This window comes from Thrips palmi, unplaced genomic scaffold (assembly GCF_012932325.1).
Source record: "Thrips palmi isolate BJ-2018 unplaced genomic scaffold, TpBJ-2018v1 HiC_scaffold_1, whole genome shotgun sequence".
Lineage (NCBI taxonomy): Eukaryota > Metazoa > Arthropoda > Insecta > Thysanoptera > Thripidae > Thrips > Thrips palmi.
The window spans coordinates 2,803,623-2,827,260 of NW_023144620.1; the positions used below are offsets into that span (position 1 = coordinate 2,803,623).

General features: G+C 39.4%; 5 protein-coding genes across 18 annotated transcripts; 2 read left to right on the plus strand and 3 right to left on the minus strand.

Annotated features, from left to right (window-relative positions):
• Window positions 1–405: 405 nt before the first annotated feature.
• Window positions 406–3,405, minus strand: LOC117640410 (protein yippee-like 5). 3 transcript variants are annotated; one of them, XM_034376929.1, is made up of 3 exons: window positions 3,259–3,405; window positions 2,482–2,651; window positions 406–2,370 (listed from the first exon to the last, which is right to left on the minus strand). In XM_034376929.1, the coding sequence occupies exons 2-3, from the start codon at window positions 2,640–2,642 to the stop codon at window positions 2,172–2,174; spliced, it is 360 nt and encodes a 119-aa protein (XP_034232820.1). In that variant the 5' UTR covers window positions 2,643–2,651; window positions 3,259–3,405; the 3' UTR covers window positions 406–2,171. The 3 variants fall into 3 exon arrangements, with proteins under 3 accessions (XP_034232820.1, XP_034232804.1, XP_034232811.1); XM_034376913.1 differs by having other exon boundaries at window positions 2,479–2,651; XM_034376920.1 differs by lacking the exon at window positions 3,259–3,405 and adding an exon at window positions 3,033–3,229 and having other exon boundaries at window positions 2,479–2,651.
• LOC117640378 (atypical kinase COQ8B, mitochondrial) lies at window positions 3,354–6,896 on the plus strand. Of its 2 annotated transcripts, none has more exons than XM_034376855.1 (11): window positions 3,354–3,512; window positions 3,896–4,109; window positions 4,182–4,278; window positions 4,354–4,745; window positions 4,857–5,079; window positions 5,154–5,278; window positions 5,370–5,592; window positions 5,665–5,805; window positions 5,890–6,092; window positions 6,178–6,330; window positions 6,409–6,896. In XM_034376855.1, the coding sequence occupies exons 2-11, from the start codon at window positions 3,909–3,911 to the stop codon at window positions 6,682–6,684; spliced, it is 2,034 nt and encodes a 677-aa protein (XP_034232746.1). In that variant the 5' UTR covers window positions 3,354–3,512; window positions 3,896–3,908; the 3' UTR covers window positions 6,685–6,896. The 2 variants fall into 2 exon arrangements, with proteins under 2 accessions (XP_034232746.1, XP_034232753.1); XM_034376862.1 differs by lacking the exon at window positions 3,354–3,512 and adding an exon at window positions 3,581–3,734.
• A 49-nt stretch (window positions 6,897–6,945) lies between these two features.
• Window positions 6,946–15,545, minus strand: LOC117640320. Of its 9 annotated transcripts, none has more exons than XM_034376750.1 (15): window positions 15,421–15,545; window positions 14,435–14,712; window positions 14,214–14,362; window positions 13,676–13,782; window positions 13,419–13,583; window positions 13,170–13,342; window positions 12,891–13,082; window positions 12,335–12,806; window positions 12,092–12,250; window positions 11,926–12,018; window positions 11,658–11,848; window positions 11,431–11,543; window positions 11,149–11,321; window positions 10,921–11,068; window positions 6,946–10,810 (listed from the first exon to the last, which is right to left on the minus strand). In XM_034376750.1, exons 1-15 carry the CDS (start codon window positions 15,475–15,477, stop codon window positions 9,915–9,917), a joined length of 3,366 nt encoding a protein of 1,121 aa, XP_034232641.1. In that variant the 5' UTR covers window positions 15,478–15,545; the 3' UTR covers window positions 6,946–9,914. The 9 variants fall into 9 exon arrangements, with proteins under 9 accessions (XP_034232641.1, XP_034232634.1, XP_034232679.1 ...); XM_034376743.1 differs by having other exon boundaries at window positions 11,619–11,848; XM_034376788.1 differs by having other exon boundaries at window positions 11,619–11,848; window positions 15,398–15,535.
• Window positions 15,546–16,239: 694 nt separating this feature from the next.
• LOC117640360 lies at window positions 16,240–20,699 on the plus strand. 3 transcript variants are annotated; one of them, XM_034376834.1, is made up of 9 exons: window positions 16,240–16,501; window positions 16,746–16,991; window positions 17,073–17,180; window positions 17,260–17,334; window positions 17,402–17,607; window positions 17,687–17,897; window positions 17,981–18,113; window positions 18,192–19,292; window positions 19,370–20,699. In XM_034376834.1, exons 2-9 carry the CDS (start codon window positions 16,750–16,752, stop codon window positions 20,318–20,320), a joined length of 3,027 nt encoding a protein of 1,008 aa, XP_034232725.1. In that variant the 5' UTR covers window positions 16,240–16,501; window positions 16,746–16,749; the 3' UTR covers window positions 20,321–20,699. The 3 variants fall into 3 exon arrangements, with proteins under 3 accessions (XP_034232725.1, XP_034232717.1, XP_034232734.1); XM_034376826.1 differs by having other exon boundaries at window positions 16,240–16,434; XM_034376843.1 differs by lacking the exon at window positions 16,240–16,501 and adding an exon at window positions 16,555–16,645.
• On the minus strand, window positions 20,691–23,180 carry LOC117640403 (transmembrane protein 129). Its single transcript, XM_034376903.1, has 5 exons — window positions 22,852–23,180; window positions 22,280–22,775; window positions 22,047–22,200; window positions 21,831–21,973; window positions 20,691–21,752 (listed from the first exon to the last, which is right to left on the minus strand). Exons 1-5 carry the CDS (start codon window positions 23,054–23,056, stop codon window positions 21,638–21,640), a joined length of 1,113 nt encoding a protein of 370 aa, XP_034232794.1. The 5' UTR covers window positions 23,057–23,180; the 3' UTR covers window positions 20,691–21,637.
• Between the last annotated feature and the right edge of the window lie 458 nt (window positions 23,181–23,638).

Sequence of the window (23,638 nt, forward strand, 5' to 3'; positions counted from 1 at the left end):
CCACATGCCGAGCAATATGTGGAGAAAGTTGGCCTAAGTCGTCGCGCCTCTGCCGTCATCGCGCCTCACATTATTCCCCATTTCCTCACAAACTGGCGCTGGCGCGCCAGGACGTGCGCGGACACAAAACAGCCAACATGACGTCGCGCCCTCCCTCGAATCCACCCTTTGCCTAGTGAGATTGCATTCGAACCGCGCAGTCATAATTCCACACTTGATTAGTTTTTTTATTTTTTTTGCTGGGTGAGTTGTGGGTGGGGGTAAATCAAATGAGCCGACACACAACTATGTTAAAACTTAAAATTTTATTTTGTGATTGAACACGTATAGAAAAGTATTTATCGAGTAATTTAGGAACACATGAAGCAACATGTGGTTAAAGATATTTACACAGAGACAGCAGGGTAAGAAGGAACAAAGAACCAGCAACCATTAGAGTTGAACTGCCCCATAATTTATTTTGACGTCTCTTCTCACCTTCAAACTGTTAAAATCACAGCTTTACAGAAGAAGGTTAACAAGCATAAGATTCTGTTAGCTCTCATATGTCAGGGTACAACACTGGAGCTTTGAATGTAGAGTTTTAAAATATATGAACACAAAACCCACTCCCATCATTTAGAGAATTACTACACACTACAATAGGTAACTGACAGATAAGAGGCTTATTGCCATTTAAATATCTACAAAGAGATTTGGGTAGGAAAGAGCTCATATGTAAAGCACCCTTTCAGAAAGTCAACCAAATCTTCTCAAGATGAAATTACAAAATGCAAGGATTTCATAAAATTGACAAAGACAGCATTTCAAAATTAAGTGTAATTTCTATCTGTATATCTTAAAAGACAATAATAACAAAACAAAAAGGCACTATTGCAGGATGCCATGGTTGTTGAGAGCAATGATGTGACACGAGAATATTTGCACATAATTCTCCTCCTTTGGCAGATAAGCACTCATTCCCAAAGCATCCTTTAGCTAAACAAAGAAGTAGTCTTCTTACAGTTGAAATGATTTATGGACACCCATCTTCATTAAATTAACAAAAAATACCATCATTTGTAAGCAAAATTATTTACAAATACAGTACATAGTTTAATTTAAGAAATTTTGAGAGCCTGCAGGCTAAGACTTTTTGCTTAAACATTTGAAAGGAGAAAAAACACCACTATGGTGTGCTTACAAAAGGAAAGTTTGAGCTTTATCACAATTTTTTGTTACAGTGGAGAACGGCAACTCATTTTGGCAGTGATGGGTGTATTTCTCATTGAAAGTTTCACATCTAGAAAATACATTTTCAGAAAACCCTGAAATGAACCAAATGTTTTTACACTGTAAATGCTTCTTTGAATAGACCTAATATACAAAATTTATCAACAGAATATATAATTTTCCTTCTTTCCTATCATTTTTTCATCGTTTTTTTTTTCTTATTTTTTTAAGCAACACAACAAAACCTATTTCCTGAGTGGAATATAAATATAAATGTAATTAACAAGTAGTCTGTCAGTTTGTCTCTAAAAATAATACACAACTAACAATATTTGAGAGTCAACAATGAAAGCTTGAGGAGAAACACAAAGGAATTTGATTGAAAAATAGTCAACTTAAGTTTTATCCTGTTAAAAGAAAAAGAAAATTAACCTTTGATTGAAACTGTAAACATTACTGCAGATTGTGACATTGACTCACAGGATTTTCAGAGTATAGATTGAATTCTCAGCTATACTCTTTTCAAGGAACATAAACCTCTAATATATACACAACAGACTAGTACTCTTAAAGATGGAGTCAAATTCACACACAATCAACTGGCAACCATGAAATTTTTTTGAGGCAGCTGCTCTTTAAAATGTTTGTTTATGCATTTGCCATTATTCCAAAAATCCCACAGGAGGCTGGGGTTCTTCATAGTCATCATCTGACTCATCATGTGCAGCTCCAGCCTCAGCTGCAGGGATGTACGGTGCAGGGGGAGGAGGTACATCATGCAGAGCACCTAGTACATTGTGGATAGGTGCCCCAGCCCCAGCTAGCTGTACTTGAACTTCTTGCATGTATCCGTGAGGTACAGGTACTAGCTGGATAGGGACCTGAGGCTGTACGTGCAGTACAGGCTGCACATGTTGAGCAACGGCAGGCTCATTTGCTGGCCCACCGTTGGCCTGCACTCAATCATCCCCCATGTGTTCATCTATACCGTCACTCTCTGTAACGAGAGCACGCTCAAGAATGACCCTGCCCTCCTTGTATCGCTGGTTATCCTCTGTGGCAAACTCATAGATCCATCCAAGTTTGGCATCACAGTTTTTACACGATACATCTCGTACCATGTGGCGGCCAGTGAGCATTACACGATCCTGAACATCACTGCAAAAAGAAAATATAGTGTTGCATCAATTCAGCAAGCAAAGTTTTGGTAGCCCTTGAAGAAGGTTTATCTGAGCAAGATGTAGAAAATGTAGATGTAGTACTAACTACCTGTAACTGAGGTTGACAACTCTGTTGAACAGAAAGGCTCGGCCTGTTGCTCCAGTAAACCTTGTACTGATCAGCTCACTTCTGTTGGTCAGAATAGTGTCACAGGCTGCACATGAGAAAAGCCGAGATCCACCAATGTGATCAAGGAAGATGCGGCCCATTGTGACGGACTGTAACAACCACAAAGGAAAGGATTAAAACAAATGAATAATAAGTGGAAAAATTACGTCAACAAGAACAAGAACGTTTCAAAATTCCACTGTTTTCAAAACTACTAGCATTCACACAAATGTGTATGTAAGTTTCTTAGACTACCTAGTTAATTAATATTCAATTAGAGCACGAGAAGGACAAATGTAACGCAAATCAAATTATAATCAGACCGATGATAGAACTAGATTGGTTTCCTGTTTTACAGGATGAAACGGCATTCCAGGACACTTAAAGCAGTTTTGCCAAAAAAAATGTCAATAAACAGAATAATAACCTCAGTCTACGCATCGATTTAAAAAAAGCAAAAAATCACCTAGGCAACAAGATTCTGAACCTACAAGCAAATTGAGTTCTTCTAATGTTTTAAGGCCACAGTCTGCAATCAATGCCCATGGAATTGATGAAAGAAAGCAGATGTGGCATCATAAGAACTTTCATGCAAACAGAGAAGAAAGGGAACTTCCATCTCCCCATGGTGTTCCACTTAAGTATCATAATGCACTCGAGGGCCATGCAACAAATATCTTACGAAGCCAAAGAGTGAAATGCAGCATCCAAACAAACCTTTCTCTATATTCAGACGTTTCGAAGACAGACAGTTCTCGGACAAAGGACAAGGAAAACAACGAACAGATGATCGTGACGTATTACTCACAACCACAACTATGCAGAAGCCTTCGACCAATCAGATTGCAGCACAGACTGGCCGTGGAAAATGTCGTCTGCCTGCAGCCAAATTATAAACAAACAGCACTACAGAAGTCACTCTCTTGCCAACACACTCTGTATTGCATCCTGAAGCCAAACAGCATTTTTATGTAAGATGGTGTTTCCGTATCTCATCATTTATTTGCACGAAAATGAGTAGCTTTATTTCGTCATTCGGTTCTATTTTCACTCACAGACAAGTTATATAACCTAACCATCGGCGAAGGTCGAGCGACCATAGAACGATTCCGAGTCTTTTAATGTGAATATATTTTAACTAGAACGTGACAGTAGTCATCAGTGGCTCAGCTTTCACACCTACTTTTTTATTTGTAAGCTAGTTTGTCCTGTCCATATTGCCTTCCAATATATCCTCCCCATAATATGTAATTACAAGATGCCTTGGGAACTAACCTTTTTGTGTTTGTCACCTTCAGGCAGTTCTTTCCGGTATCCTAATTAAAATGAAATGATTATTTTCAACTTTTATCAGGTGATCTGGCGAAATGGCTCGAAACATCCCACAAGATGTATTGGGAGTGCTGCGAGGTCTTCAGTCTGTTGCAAATGCTGCCGTTCGTTACCAAGAATCGCAAGTTAAAGAAATTTGGCTCAATTCTAGCGTAAGGGATGCTGTGAACAATGTGGGAGGAAAAGTGGGCTCAACGGTGGTGCAGTCATTTAGGCCTGAAACACCGCCACCTCAGGTAAGGATGCAATCATATCTCTATGCTGTGCTGGAAGTATGACCTTTGATGATCATGTTTCTCTATATTTAGAGCAATGTCTCCAAAAAATTCACTGAAATTGTTGAGAGGACATCTATGGTAACCGAAGGAATACGAACCTTTGCGGCATATGCAGGAAGTCCCTCAGGTATGGAAATTTCATTTTATTCTTTTATTGATTTATTTCTTGTTACACAATCTTAAAACTTATTAACTTTTCTAGTGCGAGAGGAAACCAGAAATCTGACTAGTGAAGAGCTACAAGAGTTAAGTGAACTCAATATGTTTGATGAATCAAATCTTTGTCATCTGGAAGTAAGAGATCCTAATCCTCCTGAGGTAATTGCTGAAAAGTTTGAGTCTAAAGCACAGGCTGTGCTAGACTCTATCTCCACTCATGGTTCCCCACCCTTAACTGAAAAACAAACGGTACCTGGTGAAAGGGCTCAAGTCCAATCAGTAGCAGAAAAAAACAATGTTCATCAGACGAATCAAAGCCTAACTGCAAAGGCTTCTTCATTGGCAGCAGCTGCGTCAGAAAAGGCCAGATCCACTACAACAACTCACAAAATCATACCAACAGTTCGTCCTACTCGAACTAAACTAAAAGAAACAGTAAGTTTGCTAATCTTATCTTTTGAATCATACCTCAATCATACTTGATTTTATTATTTTAATCTACAATATGAATATTCAATAAATATACATCACTGTAATTTTTTGCAGCTTGCCAACTCAGCAAAGCAAAGAAAAGTCCCTTCATCTCAAATTGCTCGTGTTATATCCTTTGGCAGTCTCTTTGCTGGTCTGGGTGTAGGGACTGCAGCAGAATTTGTTCGCCGAGGTGTTGGTTTGTCCAATACCAATAAAGAGGGAGAAACCTTAGATTCAATGTTTCTCACACCAGCAAACACTCAACGTATTGTAGACACTCTATGTAAAGTTAGAGGTATGTATGTAGAATAGCTCATAATAATACCTGTTTAACAGTTCCACAATCATTATTTCAAAAAAATTTCATAGGTGCTGCTTTGAAGATAGGACAGATTTTGAGTATTCAAGATAATTCTGTCATAAGTCCTCAGCTGCAGGCTGCTTTTGAGCGTGTTAGGCAGGCTGCAGACTTTATGCCTGTTTGGCAAGTAGAAGTAAGTATGCTAGGCAGATGCAGGTAGTTTTTCTTATGTTTTGTTGTTTGTGCTTTCACTCTGAATACCTCTTCTTCTCAATTGTTTGCAGAAAGTATTAGAAAAAGAACTGGGACATGAGTGGAGAGATAAATTAAAAATGTTTGAGATGCAGCCCTTTGCTGCTGCCTCTATTGGCCAAGTTCACCAAGCACAACTGCATGACGGGCGTCTTATTGCAATGAAAATACAATACCCTGGAGTAGCTGAGAGTATCGAAAGTGATATCAATAATCTATTTTCTGTTCTCAAATTATACAATATATTCCCAGAAGGTATGTATGTATGCTCCCAATAATTTGCCTACAAATTTCTTGATGAAAACAAGACTGACAAGTTACTTTTAGGTTTATTTATTGATAATCTGGTGGAGGTGGCAAAGCGGGAACTGTCCTGGGAGGTTGATTATGAAAGAGAACGAGAATGCACAAAAAAGTTTCGTGAGCTTTTAGCCCCCTATCCTCAGTTCTATATACCAGAAGTCATAGGTATGTAATTTCTAAAATGCGCTTTTCAATGCTTTTCTTCTTTTTGATGCCCTTTTTCAAAATAATTTTCCCCCCTTTTTCCAGATGATCTGTGTACCAAACAGGTTTTTACAACTGAATTAATTGAGGGAATCCCCGTTGATCAGTGTGTGAATTTGGACATGCCTGTGCGTGAAGAAATCTGTCGCAATATTATGCATCTTTGTTTGCTTGAGCTCTTTGAGTTCCGCTACATGCAGACAGATCCAAACTGGGCTAATTTCTTCTATAATCCTCAAACAAAACAAGTAAGTTAATGCAACTTTGTTGAGAAACTGACTGAAGTGCTTCTTTGTCTTCTTGTTATGTGTTACGTCTGTTCATTTTATAAAGCTTATACTCTTGGACTTTGGAGCTACTCGTGAATATGAAAAAGAGTTTATGGACAAGTATATTGAAGTGATAAAAGGTGCTGCTGATGGTGATAGAGAAAAAGTTTTGACTTTATCTCGTGAAATGGGCTTCCTAACTGGATATGAATCTAAGGTAAGTCCCTATATTGTATAGTTTTATAAACATTTCAACAACAAAAATTTAATTTTTAAAACATAAATTGTCACTCAGATTATGGAAGAAGCTCATGTCGATGGTGTGCTAATCTTGGGTGAAGTATTCAGTGAGAAATCAGGTGCCTTCGATTTTGGAGGACAAGATACTACAAGACGTATTCAGAAGCTTGTTCCCACTATTGTCTATCACCGGCTTTGCCCTCCTCCAGAAGAAATATACTCCCTGCATCGAAAACTATCAGGTGTTTTCCTCCTTTGTGCTAAATTAAATGTGAAAATAGATTGTCGTGACATGTTTCAAGAAGTATACCGCAATTACAAATTTAATTGAGAATTGTCTTCTCTATCTGAGAAATTCTCTTCAATAAAATGAAGAACTGATTCTCTTCATTTCTTTAAAATCTAGGCATTGATATCTTGCGTTGTTGTAGGCCAGTATTTTAATTCATCAAGTTGCATTAAACTAAAAAACTGTATGAGTATTGGTATGTTTGGTTGTGGGAAAGGATTCTTGATTAGATATTAAAGACCTTTCAGACCTTGGTAGTGCTACGTTTCTTTCAGCAGTATAGGAAAAGAGATAAATCAAGGATAAACCAAGAACAACTTTATTCATGACATTATACAGCAAGAAACATACAGTATTATTGCAGTCACATGACACATGGATTTGGTAGTTTACCTGATCATGGGCTTTTTGTTGAGAATAAGATAGCAACTGAGATGTGATAACTGTTTTGAAATTTAATGACATGTGAATTTTTCATTTTTTTCTTTACTGACCACAGGATTTGAAGCACATTTTAGGCAATTGAGGCAAATAAGTTAGCAAATTCAACTGTAACAAGTGCAATGAAATTCCAAAAGTTTTGAAAGTAAAACAAAGCTATTCCAATACATAATTCATTCCGCAGTTAAAAATGAAAAATATCCCTAAAGTATATAGCACACCATACATGCATTAAAGTGTCAATATAATAGTCTGCACATCTCTACAAAATAGTGTTAACACACACTAATGTTTACAATCGAAGGAACACCGCTCTTTTATTACATTTATATTTAATCCCTGCTGGAGAGATGCATCCAGATAGCAATTAGGAAATATTATATTCTAATGACAGTAAACTGATTGAGAGTGGATTGGTTTACAGTGTTTATTTTTAAAAGTTCAGATAAGAACAGGACACAGCAAATATTTTTTGAGCTTTTGTTCTAAATAGAGTGCCTGGGATTCTTCGATTAATTAATCCAACAAAAGTAGTATGGTTCTGTAGGCCCCTACTTTGCAAAGAACTACTGAATATTCAGGTGAAACATGAGGAAAGTTACATGGTAGACACAAAGACAAGAGACGCTAAGATTAATTTATGGTTGGAAACCATTGAAACAATAGGTGGCATTGTTTATTAGTTTGATTAAATAATTTTAGGATTAGTTCCAATATTTATAATCCCCTAATACCGTCTGCAGAAAATACACTGCATCAATATATGATGCCAACAGCTAATCAGACACTCACAAATGACTGCAAAAATCTTGGTCAGGAAAGATCACCAGAAGCCATTAAGGCCAAGAGTGATTCACCCTGTGGTACTGCAGCCTTCAAGACTTTGTAAAATGAGAATGTCAGTAGACAAAGAGCCTCCAAGTGGGAACGTAACAATGAGTAGGAGATAAAGGCAACATTCAAAACTAATTTATGGACACATTTCCAAAAGGAACACAATGAAGATTATTACATGAAGGTTAACCAATACTGTATGTACACACCTGGAAACAAAAATGTCTACAAAACTCCATTGTGCATGCTAACAAGCATTCCTTTTTCAATGCACATTACATACACACGTACACATAAATGCCTACATAAATATGGTTTTGTTCCATAATTTGATACAATGTTAGTCAATTACAGTGATTTATACAATATTGTTACATTTAGTTTGATTTACACTTCTTTTTGAAATCTTAATGGGAGTTATATGAATCAAGTCTACTTTTCAGACCAGCTAAAGGGACCTGATTGACTCCAGTAATACATCTTAAAAGCAGCAAAGAGCAAACAAAAAATATGAATGAGAGAAAGTGTTCCACAAAACATGGCAGTGAGAATCAATTGATATTACATTCCTACATACATACTTGTTTCACATTGAAAATCAAAGACACTGCAATAGGCAAACTCACTGTTTTGTCTTTAGTAAGGGACCCTATATACAAGGCATTCAAACCAAAATTTTACTTTTACCAATTAAATTTTGAAATAATTTACTTATGAACGAATACATAGAAATTCACTTACCACACTTACTCTAAGGCAGTGTGTCTTGAAAAAATTGAGAGGTCTGTTTTGAGCATGACATGAATATGCTACTCTACTGAAAAAGATTGTTGTTGAATTTTTGGCACTTTTAATGTTTACTGATTATGGCAGTAGTTGATGATATTGAGCACAATTTTTAAGTCAATTCTTGGGGTTGAGAGGGAAGCAATAATATACTCTTCCGTCAGAAAGTAAGAAAACAGATCCTAGTATTTTGAGTTGATCAAAGAGCTGCCTTAAATACTACGTAAGAGAGTAAGATACCTCATCAAGAAATTCAGTTCAATATCAGGATGACAAGATGTAAGCCATTTAAAACACAAAACCATAAAACGAAGTGAAATATTTGTATCACTTTGAGTGCAAACTCTTTACAAAGTGTTTCCTTTCCATCCATGAAACAGTCAAGTGCTTATGTGCACATTTAAATAACCAAATGCTATCAAACAGTAAGTGATTATTAATGGAATATGATTCTCAACCTACCTACAAATATGAATACAATGTGGCAGTTAATCACAACTCATCACTCAAACCTATACAGAACATTAATAGAAACAGAAGGTCTGCAATTGTATACTTGCAAGTATAATTGAGGTAAGTTCTGTCCCTAATTTTGGTGTCTGTTTAGTTTCTTGGTGAAATTGTACAATATAGATGAACTATCAGACTTACTGATAAGGTGTGAGTGGGCAAAGGCCCAGAAGAATTATATGTGGTTAAGAAACAAAGCTTATGATGTTACAGTAAAATTCGCAGTCCTATTCTAACATTCAGTTTTGCTATACGTCCAATACATTATAAAATGATCAATCTTAAACAGTAGACGGAGATAGGAAATTGATGAGGAAAAAACAGTGCAGAGCAACACATGCCCAACTATTTCTCATCATGAAGACAGTAGGATCTTAATTCGGAAAACATTTGAAAACAGACTGGAGGAGGAAATTTTTTTAACATCAATGTTGGGGAACAACTTTCAAACTTTAAAAAATATGATGATAGTTTTTTAAATTATTGTTGGAGAAATTAAGCTTAAAACAAACAAAAGAAAGTTGTTTTCTTTAGAGGTGTGGAAAGGACCAAATTTTGACCATTTGTTTATAAGGAAATTTTGCTTATCGGAATCTTGGTCCAGACAGTTTCAGTTTATTTTCTTTGACACAGTGTGTCACTTTTGTATTTTTTCCTTCTTTTCTGCCATGAGTCTTAACTTTGTTTCGACTTATTTTTAATTAACCACTGGGAGGCTGGGCTTTTGGTCCTGAATGCTTCCTCTGGTGATGCTGCTGCTGCATTGCCTGGTTCTGTTGATTTTGTTGATGTTGCTGATGGTGTTGGTGCTGTTGCACTGCAGCAACTAATGTGCGTACAGCTTCCTCATGTCCTTCAAAGCTATCTGCTTTTTTAAGAGTGGGTCCAATATGACTCATGGTAGAACCGACTGGACTGCCATTCTCAAACCCTGACCTGAAAGCTGCAGGATCTTGACAAAATCGGCTTCTGTGTCCATCTCGACGTTTGGGTGGAAAGGTTTCCCAAGAGCGTTGTTTGTGCATTAAGCGTTTTGACTTTGATCCAACAACAACAATTAGTGTTTTACGATTATCTCCTGAGAGGCCAATGTCTGATAAAGCCAAACTCTCACAAGAGCTCTGCTTGAAAACAGAGTCTTCCGTGTCAGATGCTGGATACATTCGAACTTGTCTCAGAGCTGAATCAGTGCTTCTGTGTCTTCGGGGAGAGACTGGTTGGTTTCCTGTTGAATCTTTATGGATGACAGCACGCACCAAGTGACCACCAAAATCAGTTGGAGATCCTACACTCTTTGCTTTCCTGGTGATAGGATATTCAGGCTCCTCCTTTTCCCCAGCTGAAGCAGGACGTGACAGCCTTCCCCGACGTTTAACCGTTCCGTCTGGAGGAATATCTACAGGGGATGAGTCTTCCCGGTGAATGCTGGTGATATGAGTTGTTGGCCTGCGCTGTGGTGGTGGAGGTGGTGGAAGGTGTCTACGTGGCTGTTGCTGTTGCATCTGCTGTTCATCTTCTGCAGCAATCACGGTTTGTATGCTGTGAGAGGACCCCATCACCTTGCCACTCAAAGAGTGGTACAGCGATGCTACTTTGCCTGCAACAATTAACACGATAATTTGGACAATGAGGATGCTTGGTTCACATAAGCTATATCGGGGGAGAAAACAATTCATCCTCTCCAACAACTAGATTTAATCAAAGCACCTTTAGTTTTGGGCTTCCCGTCAAGCTGCCGCTCAGGTTTACTGTGAGAGGAATCGCCTCGGCCTTCGGATTTAACTCTTTCTCGAGTGGGAGTTTTAGCTCGACAAGGTTCCTCAGGAGATTTCTTGCGTTCTTCTTTAGTTCGCACCTAAAAGTCATTATGATTGATAAGAAACAGTCCTGTGTTATAATTGTTTTGTAATTGAAAGGGCAAAAGGGTTGACATACTTTTCCCATAATATGACTAAGCACAGATCCTCGTTTAGACTCCCGACCTCCAGTAGTACCATAACCAGACTCCAGCATAGCCTGAGCGATGAGCTGCTGCTGTTCTTGTGCTTCCCTCTGCTCACTTCGGTCTCTGGGCGATTTCACTCTTGAGCTTTTCCCTTTGCCCTCCACTGCAGAAAGAAAATCATTTAAATTAATTGAGCCAGTTTAAAGCTATTTTAACTATTTTCATAATTAAGATTAAAAAACTTAATTTTTTTCTGTTGCTTTCATACTTACATTTTATGTAAAGCAATTTATCTTGAGCGGCGGTAGAAGAGACATGTCCTGGAGATGCTCCCGGGTGAACGCGACACTCCCCCTTTCCCACTTCTGGATCTTTGCGTATCCTCCTAATGAACATATGTAAATAAGTCAACACTCATAAATATTTCATCTCATAAGTAAGCTGCAGAGATGCAACTCACTCAGTTTGTTGAAGATAATTGATGTGTTCAAGTACTGACTGCAGATGAGAAGCATCTTCCACAGATGGCTTTGGTAGAACTGGCTGTGGAGTAGCAGCACTTTGAGCTTGCTGATGCATTTGTGAAATAGCAATATCTGCAGCGGATAAGGCCACAACGTATGGTTCAAGCTGGCGAGCAGCATTTGCAATATTCTTCACCTCAGAGACTAGAGTCATAACATCACTTATCTGCAAGAAGAAGTCAGATTGAACTCTAGGAGTGATGGACAGATAATTCTACAGCACATTAAAAAGAAAGACCTTACCTGAGCCTCAAATATTTCTCTCTCAGTTTGAACACGGCATAGTTGCTGCTCCCAGAGAGTGTGAAATACACCTTGAAGTCTCTCAAGTTCAAGCTGAATTAAACAAAATTCATAAATATGCTGCAATAAGTTTCAACACGCCTACTACAAATTTAATTAAACAAACCTGGCGGCATTCCAGAGCTTGCTTTAGAGCATTACAGTCTCTAGTAACTGTCTCAAAGCGCAGGGTCAGTGGTGGAGTATGGGCCCGTCTCAGCAGTGTAACATCTGTTGTGAGTTCTCCTAATTTCTTTTTCACTCCTCCAAGTTGAGCACTCAAATCCTTTGCATAAAAAAGATTCATATCAATAATAGAAATCCAACTTGACATAAGTACAATTTAATGAACTCTCAGACTAAGCTTCACCTTCAGTTGCGAATCAAAATTACGGCAGTGGTTGGTGAATGGACCTGTTTCTTCTGTCCCTTTAAACAAAATAGAACTTTGCTGATGATGAGATGGGGTTGGTTGCTGCATTGGAAAAGACTGCTGCTGTTGTTGAGGGACTGATTGGATAGGTTGAAGTTGCTGTTGGTGCAGTGTAAGATATTGCACACGTGATTGCTGCTGTTGTTTCTGTTGATGCTGTTGTTGTTGCTGCTGTTGTTGCTGCTGTTGTTGCTGCTGTTGCTGCTGTTGCTGCTGATGCTGCTGGAGCTGCTGGAGTTGCTGTTGCTGCTGCTGTTGTTGTTGCAGCTGGAGCTGTTTATGCGACTCATAAATACTCATCCCTGACTTTGGGCGACCTTCAAGAGACTGAACTCCTATCCAGGGCTCAAGGGAATGAGAAAATTCTGAACGGAAATTGGTACGTATTTGGCTTGATTGAACAGGTCGGCTGAAAAAGATAACATTTGTGGATAAAAATGACATAAATCAACAAATAATTTCAAACTGTCAGAATTTATCGAACAGAACTCACCTCAAGGGCAAAGAAAGTTGTGAAACTGCATTGAGCCTGTCCATCATAGGATATGCCAGGTCAAGAAACTGGTATTTGTTAGCAGAAATAGAGAAGGTTTGTGCGAGTAAAAGATGAAGCTGTAGTAAAGGCAACATTGAACCTAAGTTTGTAAGCTGTCCATGAAATGATCTTTCTTTGATCTCAAATTGTCTGAAACATAATTTACAGAAATACATTATAATTTGAGAAATGCCTAATAAGTCCAACCCTGCAGGGCACCTTCCCCACCAAATATACCTTTGAATCTCCATCATCATAGATGCTTGGGTCTTTGCTATCGCTTGCCGCATGCCTTCACAGAAAGAATTAATAGTTACTTTTTCAGTTTCCATGTTACGGCGAAGTTCATCCAAGAGGTTTTTGAACATCAAAAGACCATCTCTTACTGATGACTGCATGGTTTGCACGGTCTAAAACAGAAAGGTACGTTTCTCATACAAAAGCAAAGAAGTTGAACTACAGTGTTTAATGTGAAATTTCACTTACACTTATTGCCCTCTCAAGCTTTTTACATGACTGATTATAAGCTGTATCAATATCCACACAATGCACTTTAGATTCTGTAGGAACATCTTGGAAACAACTCTCACAGAGCATTGAGCGTTGACTGTTTGAAAACATTACATGCTGTTCTCCATGTTGGGTACATTGCTGTGCAGGTGAACCATATTATTGTTACTTTTATTATTTTTATGCATGATTTCTTGGTAGTAACAAGACTACAAACAAAGCTTAAAACTTACTTTGCGATAGGAATCTTTGCTGCATTTTGACATGTGGACAACTTCATGAGCTGAAAACATTTTTGCTCGGTGAGTGTTTTCTCGGCAACTGGTACACAAAGCTTGTCCTGAAAATGATGGTACAAGGTATGAGTAAATCCTCTCTCATACTTGTCTACCCAAAAAATTTGACTGACAATGTTTAATTGAATGTTGAATTGTGGTTTGTTCTGTCCAATTTAAGGGATGTACTAACCGACCATCAATGCATCTGTGCATCTATTTTATAGCTACAATGGAGAATACTGAAGGATGAATTAAAGCAAGCCTCCCACTGACTATCTTTTCACCTTGCATACTCAGCTAAAGCAAACAAACAAAAGGTAAACAAATAAATGAAACATGCACAAAGAAAATTACTACAAACAAGCAAAAGTCAAGTAAATAAATATAAATAATGATGATGATTGTGTTGGATATTTTTCACATATAACGTGTGACAACTTAGAAATGAAATAAAATAAGTAAGAAGGGAAATTTATGACAAAGAGAAACATACCACATGTGACACAGAAGTACATATTGTTCTTATCCCTTTTATCACAGTTGGCACATGGTGGGTTCTCAGCATTAGCAAGTTCAATCATGTGGCGCATTAACATATCTTGGGCAGGATGGGCTTGCCCATCCTTCAATACTGTTTGAACCCTGAAGTTCAGAAAAAATCATGGTTAGCATACAGAAACAATAATACTACATCGATGTCTTCATGTTACTTACCCGCATAACGGACATGCTATTTTACGGTCTGCTTCCCTTCCATGCAAACATTTGGCACAAAAGGTGTGATAGCAAATGAGGAGGCATGGATCATTATAATAGTTGTCACAAACAAAACACAACAGAGGGTTTCGTGTCTGGCTATCCATAGCTGCACTAACAGATGAGACAACTACACTGCCAGTTTCAGCAGCGCAAGAAAATCCACCACTGCCTGAACTTCCCGCGTTAGCAGACTTCTGAAAGGATTGACTGAGCATGCTGCCGTTCTCCACAGTCTGCAATCAGAATAGACCCACATGCAATTGGAAACTGATTTCAACTTTAGAGTGGTTGGACACAAGACAATAAATTAAAAGTCAATACTTCATAACAAGAAGTAATTGATACAAAGGGGAAAAGAGGGTGCTGTAATGCTGTCCATTTATGCCTACTTAGACTGAAGTAAATGAAAACAAAAATGAATGTTTAAGCCAGATGTTTAGGAATGACAGAGAAAGGAATAACACCATCCTAAGCTGCTGAAATACAGGCGGTTCAAAACCTAACCAACATAGCAGACGACACAGAAGAGCAGACGACCTACTACTGACGTCGATGGATGCATTGATAACTGTGTAAATAAGATTAAAAAAAAAACACAACAGTTCAATTATATTTCATTTTAAAAGAAACTGTAAAAAATAGTTTCCTTGATTGATTTATTTGTGCGAAATGGGCAAAGACAAATTTGTGCCAAATTGGACGTAACCTGACACACACTTGTCATTTTGACGCGTTTACGAACTTTGAAGTAGAACATAAGTGAGCAATGCAAGGAAAATTACCGACTCCTAAGTTTGGGTAGAAACTATCAAATGGGAAGGGTCGTCAGCATGTCAAGTTAAAACTAATTTTTACCCCTACCCACTACCCAACACATTCACTGCAATATCTAGAAAACACCACTCCCAACCCACGTACTGAAAAAGAAAAGTAATATTTGCCTCAAAGTGTCTCTCAATTCCGTTCTTCTCTCCGCAACATAGATTAATGCAACTCATGACATGAAGAACAAGCGATGAAACTGCATCCAATACAGGCCATGTTGTACCAGCCAGCCAGCCCCTCCGCCCCCAACCCCCTGCATCCCTTCCCCTACCCCCTTCACCATCCCCATCCCCAATCCAACCCCACCCCCTTCCAGGAATATAGGTCAAAGGTCAATGTGACCAGAAGGACAGACCATAGACGGCGAAACTCGTACCCCAATACATTCTAGAGCATAATTGCCAATAGATACGTTTTTAATTAGCATAAATATGCTAATTGTAATTTTTGTTTTTTATAAAGTCGTTTTTGAGTGTTTTTTGGGAAGAAGAGCTCATCGAAGAGAAGAAACAAGTAGGGGAGGCACTTTTGCATGACTGCATTGGGCTGTGGAATGAAACGCCGATAGAAGATTCCCCCTGGAATCTCGTTTTCGTGTTGGTGTTCGGATGGGGAAGGAAGAGGGGGATGGGGGATGGGATCGGTAGGGGATGGGGGTGGGGGCGATGGGGGTGGTCCAAATAAACGACTACAAACATAAAAAACAACAACAGTGGTAAATTTAAACAAAAGGTAGTTGTGCTGTCTGCCAACACTGTAGTGTGAATTTTCCAACGTGCTATGCAATTCCTCGTCGCATGGTATCTGGCGCAGCACATTTCAAAATACTTTCCCAAACTAAAAAATATGCATACCCCACAAAAGATACCTTTAAAAGTGTTTCAAATCTCGGTCCATTTTCACTCTTTAAATTTTTATGTGTGGCAACTCCGAAAAGAAGGAATGTGCGTAGAACGGCATTCCCCCCGAAAACGGCATCACATGTTAGTTTACTCACGTCTACTTTCCTATGTGGTTTTAGTTGTAAGATTCAACGCATCACACGACATGCTATGATTTTTCGACGCCTCATCAAATTCGCTCTACGATTTCCACAGCCAGTTGACAGCAAGCAATATTTTTAAGTCAAGGTTCGTCTCCAATGTCCATGGTGCCGAAGAGGGTCTCCAACACGCCGCTAGTGGTCGGCCTTTGATGGTGATTTTGTCCATTTTACGTCGTATTTCTCCATTTTAACTTAAAATCCTTAGGCGTTTTTAGAGTCGGTACAAGTTGCGACTCTGAAACTGAGGTTAAAGGGTGTCTTTCACGTTTATTTTCGACGCCGATCTGTGTTTACAGGTTACTGTTGCCACTTGAATGACTTTAGCTGGTGTTGATGCCTGTTTTGATCATTGTTGCCATGTTAATCGGTTTTTCATCCTTTCGATGATTTGTCCAGAGCTATGGCGGCGACGTTTCAAAAGAAATCGGGTGGCACAAAGGGAAATGGTGGAGTGAGTGGTGCCATTGTTCCACCCAGAAAGCAGGTGGATAACTTCCCACTTATGACTTACCTTTCTCAACACTGTTCATTCGACGACGCTGATGACGATTCTTCCTTGGAAAATGAGGAAGCTTTAAAGGTTGCCAATGATAAACGAGTGGATGAATTGTTGAGCAAGGCTACATCGTGTGTGAAAAATCAGTATGTTTGCTGACTTATCTTTCTACTTTCTGTTGTGTGCTCATCAAAATGTTATTTCATTTTATCTACTGTGGATTACAGGAGTGAAGACGGATCCTCTAGTGAAGAAGCTGCTCGAAGAAGTGCATTGGAGCTGCTGCACTCAATGGAGTTGGAACGTAATATGAATGAGACCTGGAAAATTTCGGAGTAAGTACTGAGTTAATTAATACCTCAAGCTGCCTCAAATTGGAAAAAACTTGGCTCTTAACATTTATTTTGTTGTCAGATCCAATCCCAAGAAAAAAGATTACAGAAATTTCCTGTATCCATTGAAACCTACCAAAGAAGATGATTATTTCAGGCAAGGTTTCAGATTGTGTTTATTTTTCTTTTGTCCAGAATTGCAATTTAATTTTTCTCTTTTTCAGTGGGGTTCCTAAAGTTAAACAAGCAAGAGAGAGGAAACGCTGCCGCTCAGATGAAGTGGTATTGCTTGATAATGGCAAGCTTGTTCCTAAAAACAGTTCATTGGATTATTATAATTCTAAAGAAGTACCTCAAATCCCTTTAAAATTTAGCATGCCTGTGCGGAAACCTCAGAGAGTTCCATCTGTTGGGTTACCTTTTACCCCAGGTGATCTATATACATTTACTTCAAACCTGCTGCTCTCATTTTTTCTCCTGGTTAAATTGTAATACTGAACATTTATCAGGGCCTCCTGTCTCAACTGAAAATAATCGCTGGATGCAAAAAAGTGGTAATGAACTGTTTTCAAATGTGCAAAGCCAAACACTTCTTGTCAATGGCCTTGGAGATGATGATTTGGCTCTTGCCATAGCTGAGAGCATACGTACTGCCAAAGAGGAGCAGCAAAGAAATGTTATGCTTGAAACCCTGTACCAAAGCCAAAATGAGGCCGCAAAGTTAGTTTTTTTTCCCCTTTTTTTTCAATTTTTTCTTCTTTTTTTTATGCCAAATTTTTAAATTATTTGTCTTATTTTTGCAGTGCTAAGCTGATTTCTGCATCCTCCAGGGGCAATGCTTCTTGGGCGGTAAAGCCCACTCCCACTGATAGAAACAGGTTCATGAGTGTAGATAGAAACAGGTCCATGAGTGTAGATAGTACAAACCAGAGTTGGGTAAGTATGAACTGCTTGTTTCATTTTTGATTAAATGTAGTTGGCTTTAATTTATTTTTTTCCCTTATTTTTTATTAGGATGAAGAAATGACAAATCTCAATTCAAAGGACTCTACTCATGAACTCAATAATAATAGTAATAAGGATAATTTCAAGAACTCTGAAAGGACTACAAAGCCCAATGAAGAATGCCTGAATCAAAGACCTAGACATCGGGAAGAACAGAAAACTTTCAAGTCACCACCACATGAAGAATGCTTAGATCAAAGACCAAGACATCGTGAAGAGCAGAAAACTTGCAAGTCGCCACCACCAATGGTTGCTGACTTGAAAATATCTGTATCTCATGAAAAGAAAGTTATCACTCTTCAGGCGCCAGATGAGAAGAAGTACGGATCCCCTATGAAACAATGTGATAAAAAAGAAGAAAAAGAGGCAAAAAATACAATGAATGAAGAACAAATGTCTGAAAATAGAGTATTGGCCAGAGAGAGAGAGTCAAAACAAGAAAGAAAAATTCCAAAGACAAGCAATGTCCCTGAAACCTTCGACAGTCCCATCACTTCTTCACGCTTACCAACATCCAAGCCAACAGCTCTCATGACAGCAATGAAGAATTTTACCCAACGACCAGCAAATGGGGAAGGAACCACCCATAATTACGTTGGGCACAAAGCTAGGACAACTTCAACCAGCCCAGAGGTACCTCCCCTATTGGTAGTCCCAAAGGGCCCAGGACCAGACAAGGAACTCAGCTCAAACCAACCAGCAAATGATGAAGAAGCCAGCCACAATTATCCTGTGGACAATGAGAGTAAAGGAGCAAGCAGCACAGAGGTTGCTTCACTCCAGAATCACTCCAAAAAGTCTGTTCAAGAAAAGGAGAAAGGAAAATCACAGCAGCCAATAGCTGTTGAAAGCCTGAATTTGTCATCAACAGCTCCTGAAATTTTTGGCAATGCAGCTCTCCCTCAACCTCAAACCCATTCTCCACAGTCAGCCACTCTTTCATCCTCCATTTCATTGGAGGAACTGCCAATGGCTTCTGTGCAAGCACAATATCACCAAATGCTCCTGATGCAACAAGGATTGGTAGGCACACCCCAGCTTCGTCAGAATGGACAGAACTTTGGCGGTGGGAATGTCCAATCTTCCAATGAAAAAAGGAAGCCTGAAATGGTGAGTTTCCACTGATGTAAATCAAACACTCTCCAATTGTATGTATTTTAATTAAGCTTTTTTTATATTTTTTTTAGGGTCAGGCTGATCAAACAGCTGCTTCAATGATTTTGAATAACCCACCAATCAAAACAAGTTCTCTTACTCCAACTGGACCTGGTCTCTCAGATACTTCATCTGCTGGCTTATACGGACTAGTTGCTGGTTTGCAAAATACTTCACCTGGAAGCCTCCCAGGTCTTCCTAACGCCCAGACACCAAGCATGCCTGCCCAGACACCAAGCATGCCTGCCCAGACACCAACCATGCCTGATGTACCAAATTCTGTTTTTGGTGGAATTCCTGGGCTGTCCAACTCATTACTTGGTGTCATGCCTCCATTTTCCAATGTTTTACCTGGGAGTGTTTCTGGGTTCCCCAATGGTTTGACTGCACCTGGATTGACCAATCCTCCATCTGGTATGCCAGATCTAAACAATCTCCCAGGGTTGATCAATCCTTATGCTGGCTTCATGCCTGGACTGACCAATCCCTACCCTGGCATTTTGCCTGGACTCTCCATGCCCTTCTCCGGTGGTATGCCAGGACTGCCCAATCTTTTGCCTGGTGCAGCTCCATTAGCAGATTCTCTTCAAGGTGTTGTGCCCAATGTGCCAACACTTCCTGGTGGTATACCTGACTCATCTAGCTTCCCTGGAATTCCTGCTGTCGCTCAACATGCTGGATATCCCAATGGTTATCCAGGAGTATCTGTGTCCAGTCTCAGCAATTTAGCCCCCTCTGGCGTTTCTGGATTTCAAAATGTACTAGCTCAAGAATATCAAATGAATCCTCTGTCCAATATGCTAGGACTTCAAAGTAATTTGCCAGGTGGTGCCCTGACACCAGTGTCTTCATCATTGTCAGGAATTCAAAACTGTAACAGCTTTGGTGGATTGGCTCAAGCCTACACTGCTCCCCAGCCAGGAAGTGCCCCTTTGATGGGTGGCAGAGGCAGAGGACGCCTTGCTCCTGCCTCTCCCAAATAGATGAAGTGACACAACCCTCTGGTTAAGTTTAAAATGTCACTTAAATGTATTTATAACTGGTACCCTTTCTTTAAAAAAAAAAAAAATGTTTTTGACAATAATGCATTGTTATTAGACCAAGATGGAAGAGCTACCTATCAAGTATTCATTATTTTACTATTAGGATTGCTTAGTTGGACTCAGATGAGTTGTTCCTCATTTTCATGTGTATTTAGTTAATAGTTATGTTACGTTGTGTTAATTTTTGCCTAGATCTCCTGTGAAAGTGTGCCTCTTAGCTAGTAAGTCAAGCTGCATATTACTGAAATTTCAATCTTATAATCTGTCAGGAATACGCATGGAGTGCAATTGTTAAGTCAAATAAATCATATAATGGGCATGAGAAAATTTTATTACAGTACCCTCAACATGTTAGACCAATGCATCCATTGCTCACTCTTACACTGACAAAACATTTTGTGCGTCTTTCTTCTTACATTTGTTTAAATAATAAATGGCAAAAATAATCCCTTTTATGACCATTAGACTAGAGGCTGAATTGTGAATGGTGTAGCTCACTCCAGAGTGAACGCACAATAAATCATAGAACAATAAGATGAAAATACTGATTGCTTGCATATCAGTCCAAAAGATGGGAGGAGCAATGGCCACGTTAACTACAGTAAAACTGAGGAAAGGGAAACTACTTCATAACAATGACATTTATACTCTAGGACTTAACCTACCCCAACAAAATCACAAGTTCCATCACAATATATCAAGTGCATTCTACAGAACCACAACAATATTATCATTAGAACTGTAAAAAAAAAAACAACAACAAAATCCATTTGATAATTATATCTAGCTCAATAATGCACACCAGAAACACGAAGTTGATAAGACCATGACATTACTTTGTACAAAATTTACTGTGGAAATAATCAACAAGGCATTTGATGTCAACATATTTTCAAAAGCATAAGAGTGAGATATGTTCTACATCAGACTTCAACACCTTATGATTTCAATTCTTACAGTAGAGAAGTAAAATAACAACTATTGGTTAAGAGCATTAAAGAAGTACGCTTGAGAAAAATTGAATAAAAAGGACACAAATAGGTAATTTTAAAAAATTTCTACACACAGAGAGACACACATAAATTATGTATTCTAAAAATACAAAGCCACAAATTGTACTTGCTGGTTTTGAAAGAGACAATACACCTACATTAAATAGCAGAGTTAAAAAAATAGTAAAAAAATCAATGATGAAGACCAATTTTGATTCATCACATCACATGTTTAGCTTCATAAAAGAAGTGGCTGAGTGAGGACTCACCTTCGCACAACAGCAGACACATCAAGTATACAGAAACGTGACCGACATAGAGGACAAGAGCACTTGGATGAAAGCCATGTTGAAGGTTCTTTTTCTTGCCTGGAAGCAAACCTGAAAATACAAAAGGAAAAAAATGGCAATCAGTTTGTGTCACAGCAAAATAGTTCAATCAGAAAATGTAATACTTACCACCTCCCCATACAGTTTACACACCACATAGGTCTGCAGAGACAATTTGTACAATTTTCCCGATGGCCAGGGTCATCCATACAGAGCTTCCGCAGTTTGACATTGGCAGGTACTTGCATGCAACCTATACATGAGTCTAGCTCCTGGAAGTATGACACAATCATTATTATATAAATATAAACATAATTTTAAAAAATATTATGTAGCTTCACAAACCTCATTAGTTGAATAGACGGGGTTTCTAGTAACCTCATCAATAAATGTCTCTAGGAATCGATCTATGAGGGACCTTCGGACTCTCACATTTTCTAGAATTGTGATAGGACGGGATATTTTGTTCTGAAGATCCTTAAGATCCAGTGCATTTAGTCTGGCAAATTCAAAGAAAACAAAACTTGATAAGGCATTTTGTCAACAATAAACCGGTTTCAACAAATAAAAAATCAAACCTTATTTTGAAGGGTGTCGCATGTTGCCTGGTAGGTTTTACTTCAATATTGACAAATTGGACGTTGTCATTAATGTGAGGTGACCACTGATGAACATCAGCACTTGAGAGGATGAGAGCAGAGTCTGATTGATGAGCGATATCTAATGTGTATGGTGATATTTTAATCACCCAATTATCTGTTGCAACCACCCGCACTACAGAGCTGGACTGAATTATGATTTTGTCAACTCTCCTATATTCAAGATTGATATCGGAAGCAACAGTTAACCAGGAACCACCTAGGTTTCTGTTTCTGTAAACAGCCACCTTTTGTGCAATGGGATGGTCCTTCAAACCGTCATGAAACCACAAATAAAATTGAGCACAAACAGACAGAGGAATCAGGGTGGCGAAAACAACATAGATAATCCATGACAAGCTCCATGTGGCCAGAAATTGATACTCGTTGTCTGCATAGCTATAGGCTCGCACGTACTCCAGGCCTAATACGTAACCTGAGAACCAAGTAAAGTTTAGGTTAGGAACGTCAGCAGATTTTAGTCACGGGTTGTGATTGATAAAGTGCCTCACCAAATGGAACCATGGAGTGCAGAAACATATTCATGGTAGTACGCCTGATCTGGTACTGAATGAACAGTTCGTGCTCGTTGCCAAGCCATTTGCTGAAAATTGTTTCTACTGTCAACCCAGCAGACTTGAACTCGGGCGTCGGAAATATAACGCACAACGTCAGCACAACGTAAAAAATTGTGAAGAAGACACAAGGGTGCGTCATTTTCAAGGGCTCTTGTGTCCTCGCATGACAATGTCACTGACAACACAACCGATGGAGATGGGCTGTCTCCGGACAAGGGGAACGGCTGAGGAGTGGGGCGGGGCGGGGGGCGGTGCAGGGACTGGAGGAGGGGGAGGGGGGCAGGGCCTCCCGTGAAGCGGGCTGCTTTCAAGATAACTGACATTTTCTCCAGCGCGAAATTATAACGCATCGATCCCTCTCCTTAGCATTCGTTAGGGTCACGGCTGAGCCAGGTGTCCGTCCCGTCCGTGCGTGCTGTCCGTGCACATCGTCGAGACGTGAGCGCCTGTGAAGGAGAGGATAGGCAGGCCCGCGCGACGCCGCCGTCGTGCAGTGCAGCAGTGCCGTCTAGCTGCAGGCGGCGTGCATGTCGGCCACACTGCCCTACCGCAATACTTCTCGGGACCTTTGTTTCGCCTTTTCGTTTTTGCTGCCGTATGCGGGGTCGCGGTGCGGTCGCGGTGCGGTCGCGGCGCGGCCGCAAAAAGCGCTGACGGGCGACACAGTTGTCCGGCCATGCCGCATCATGCAGTGCAGTTCACGACGGTGGCGCGGCGCTAC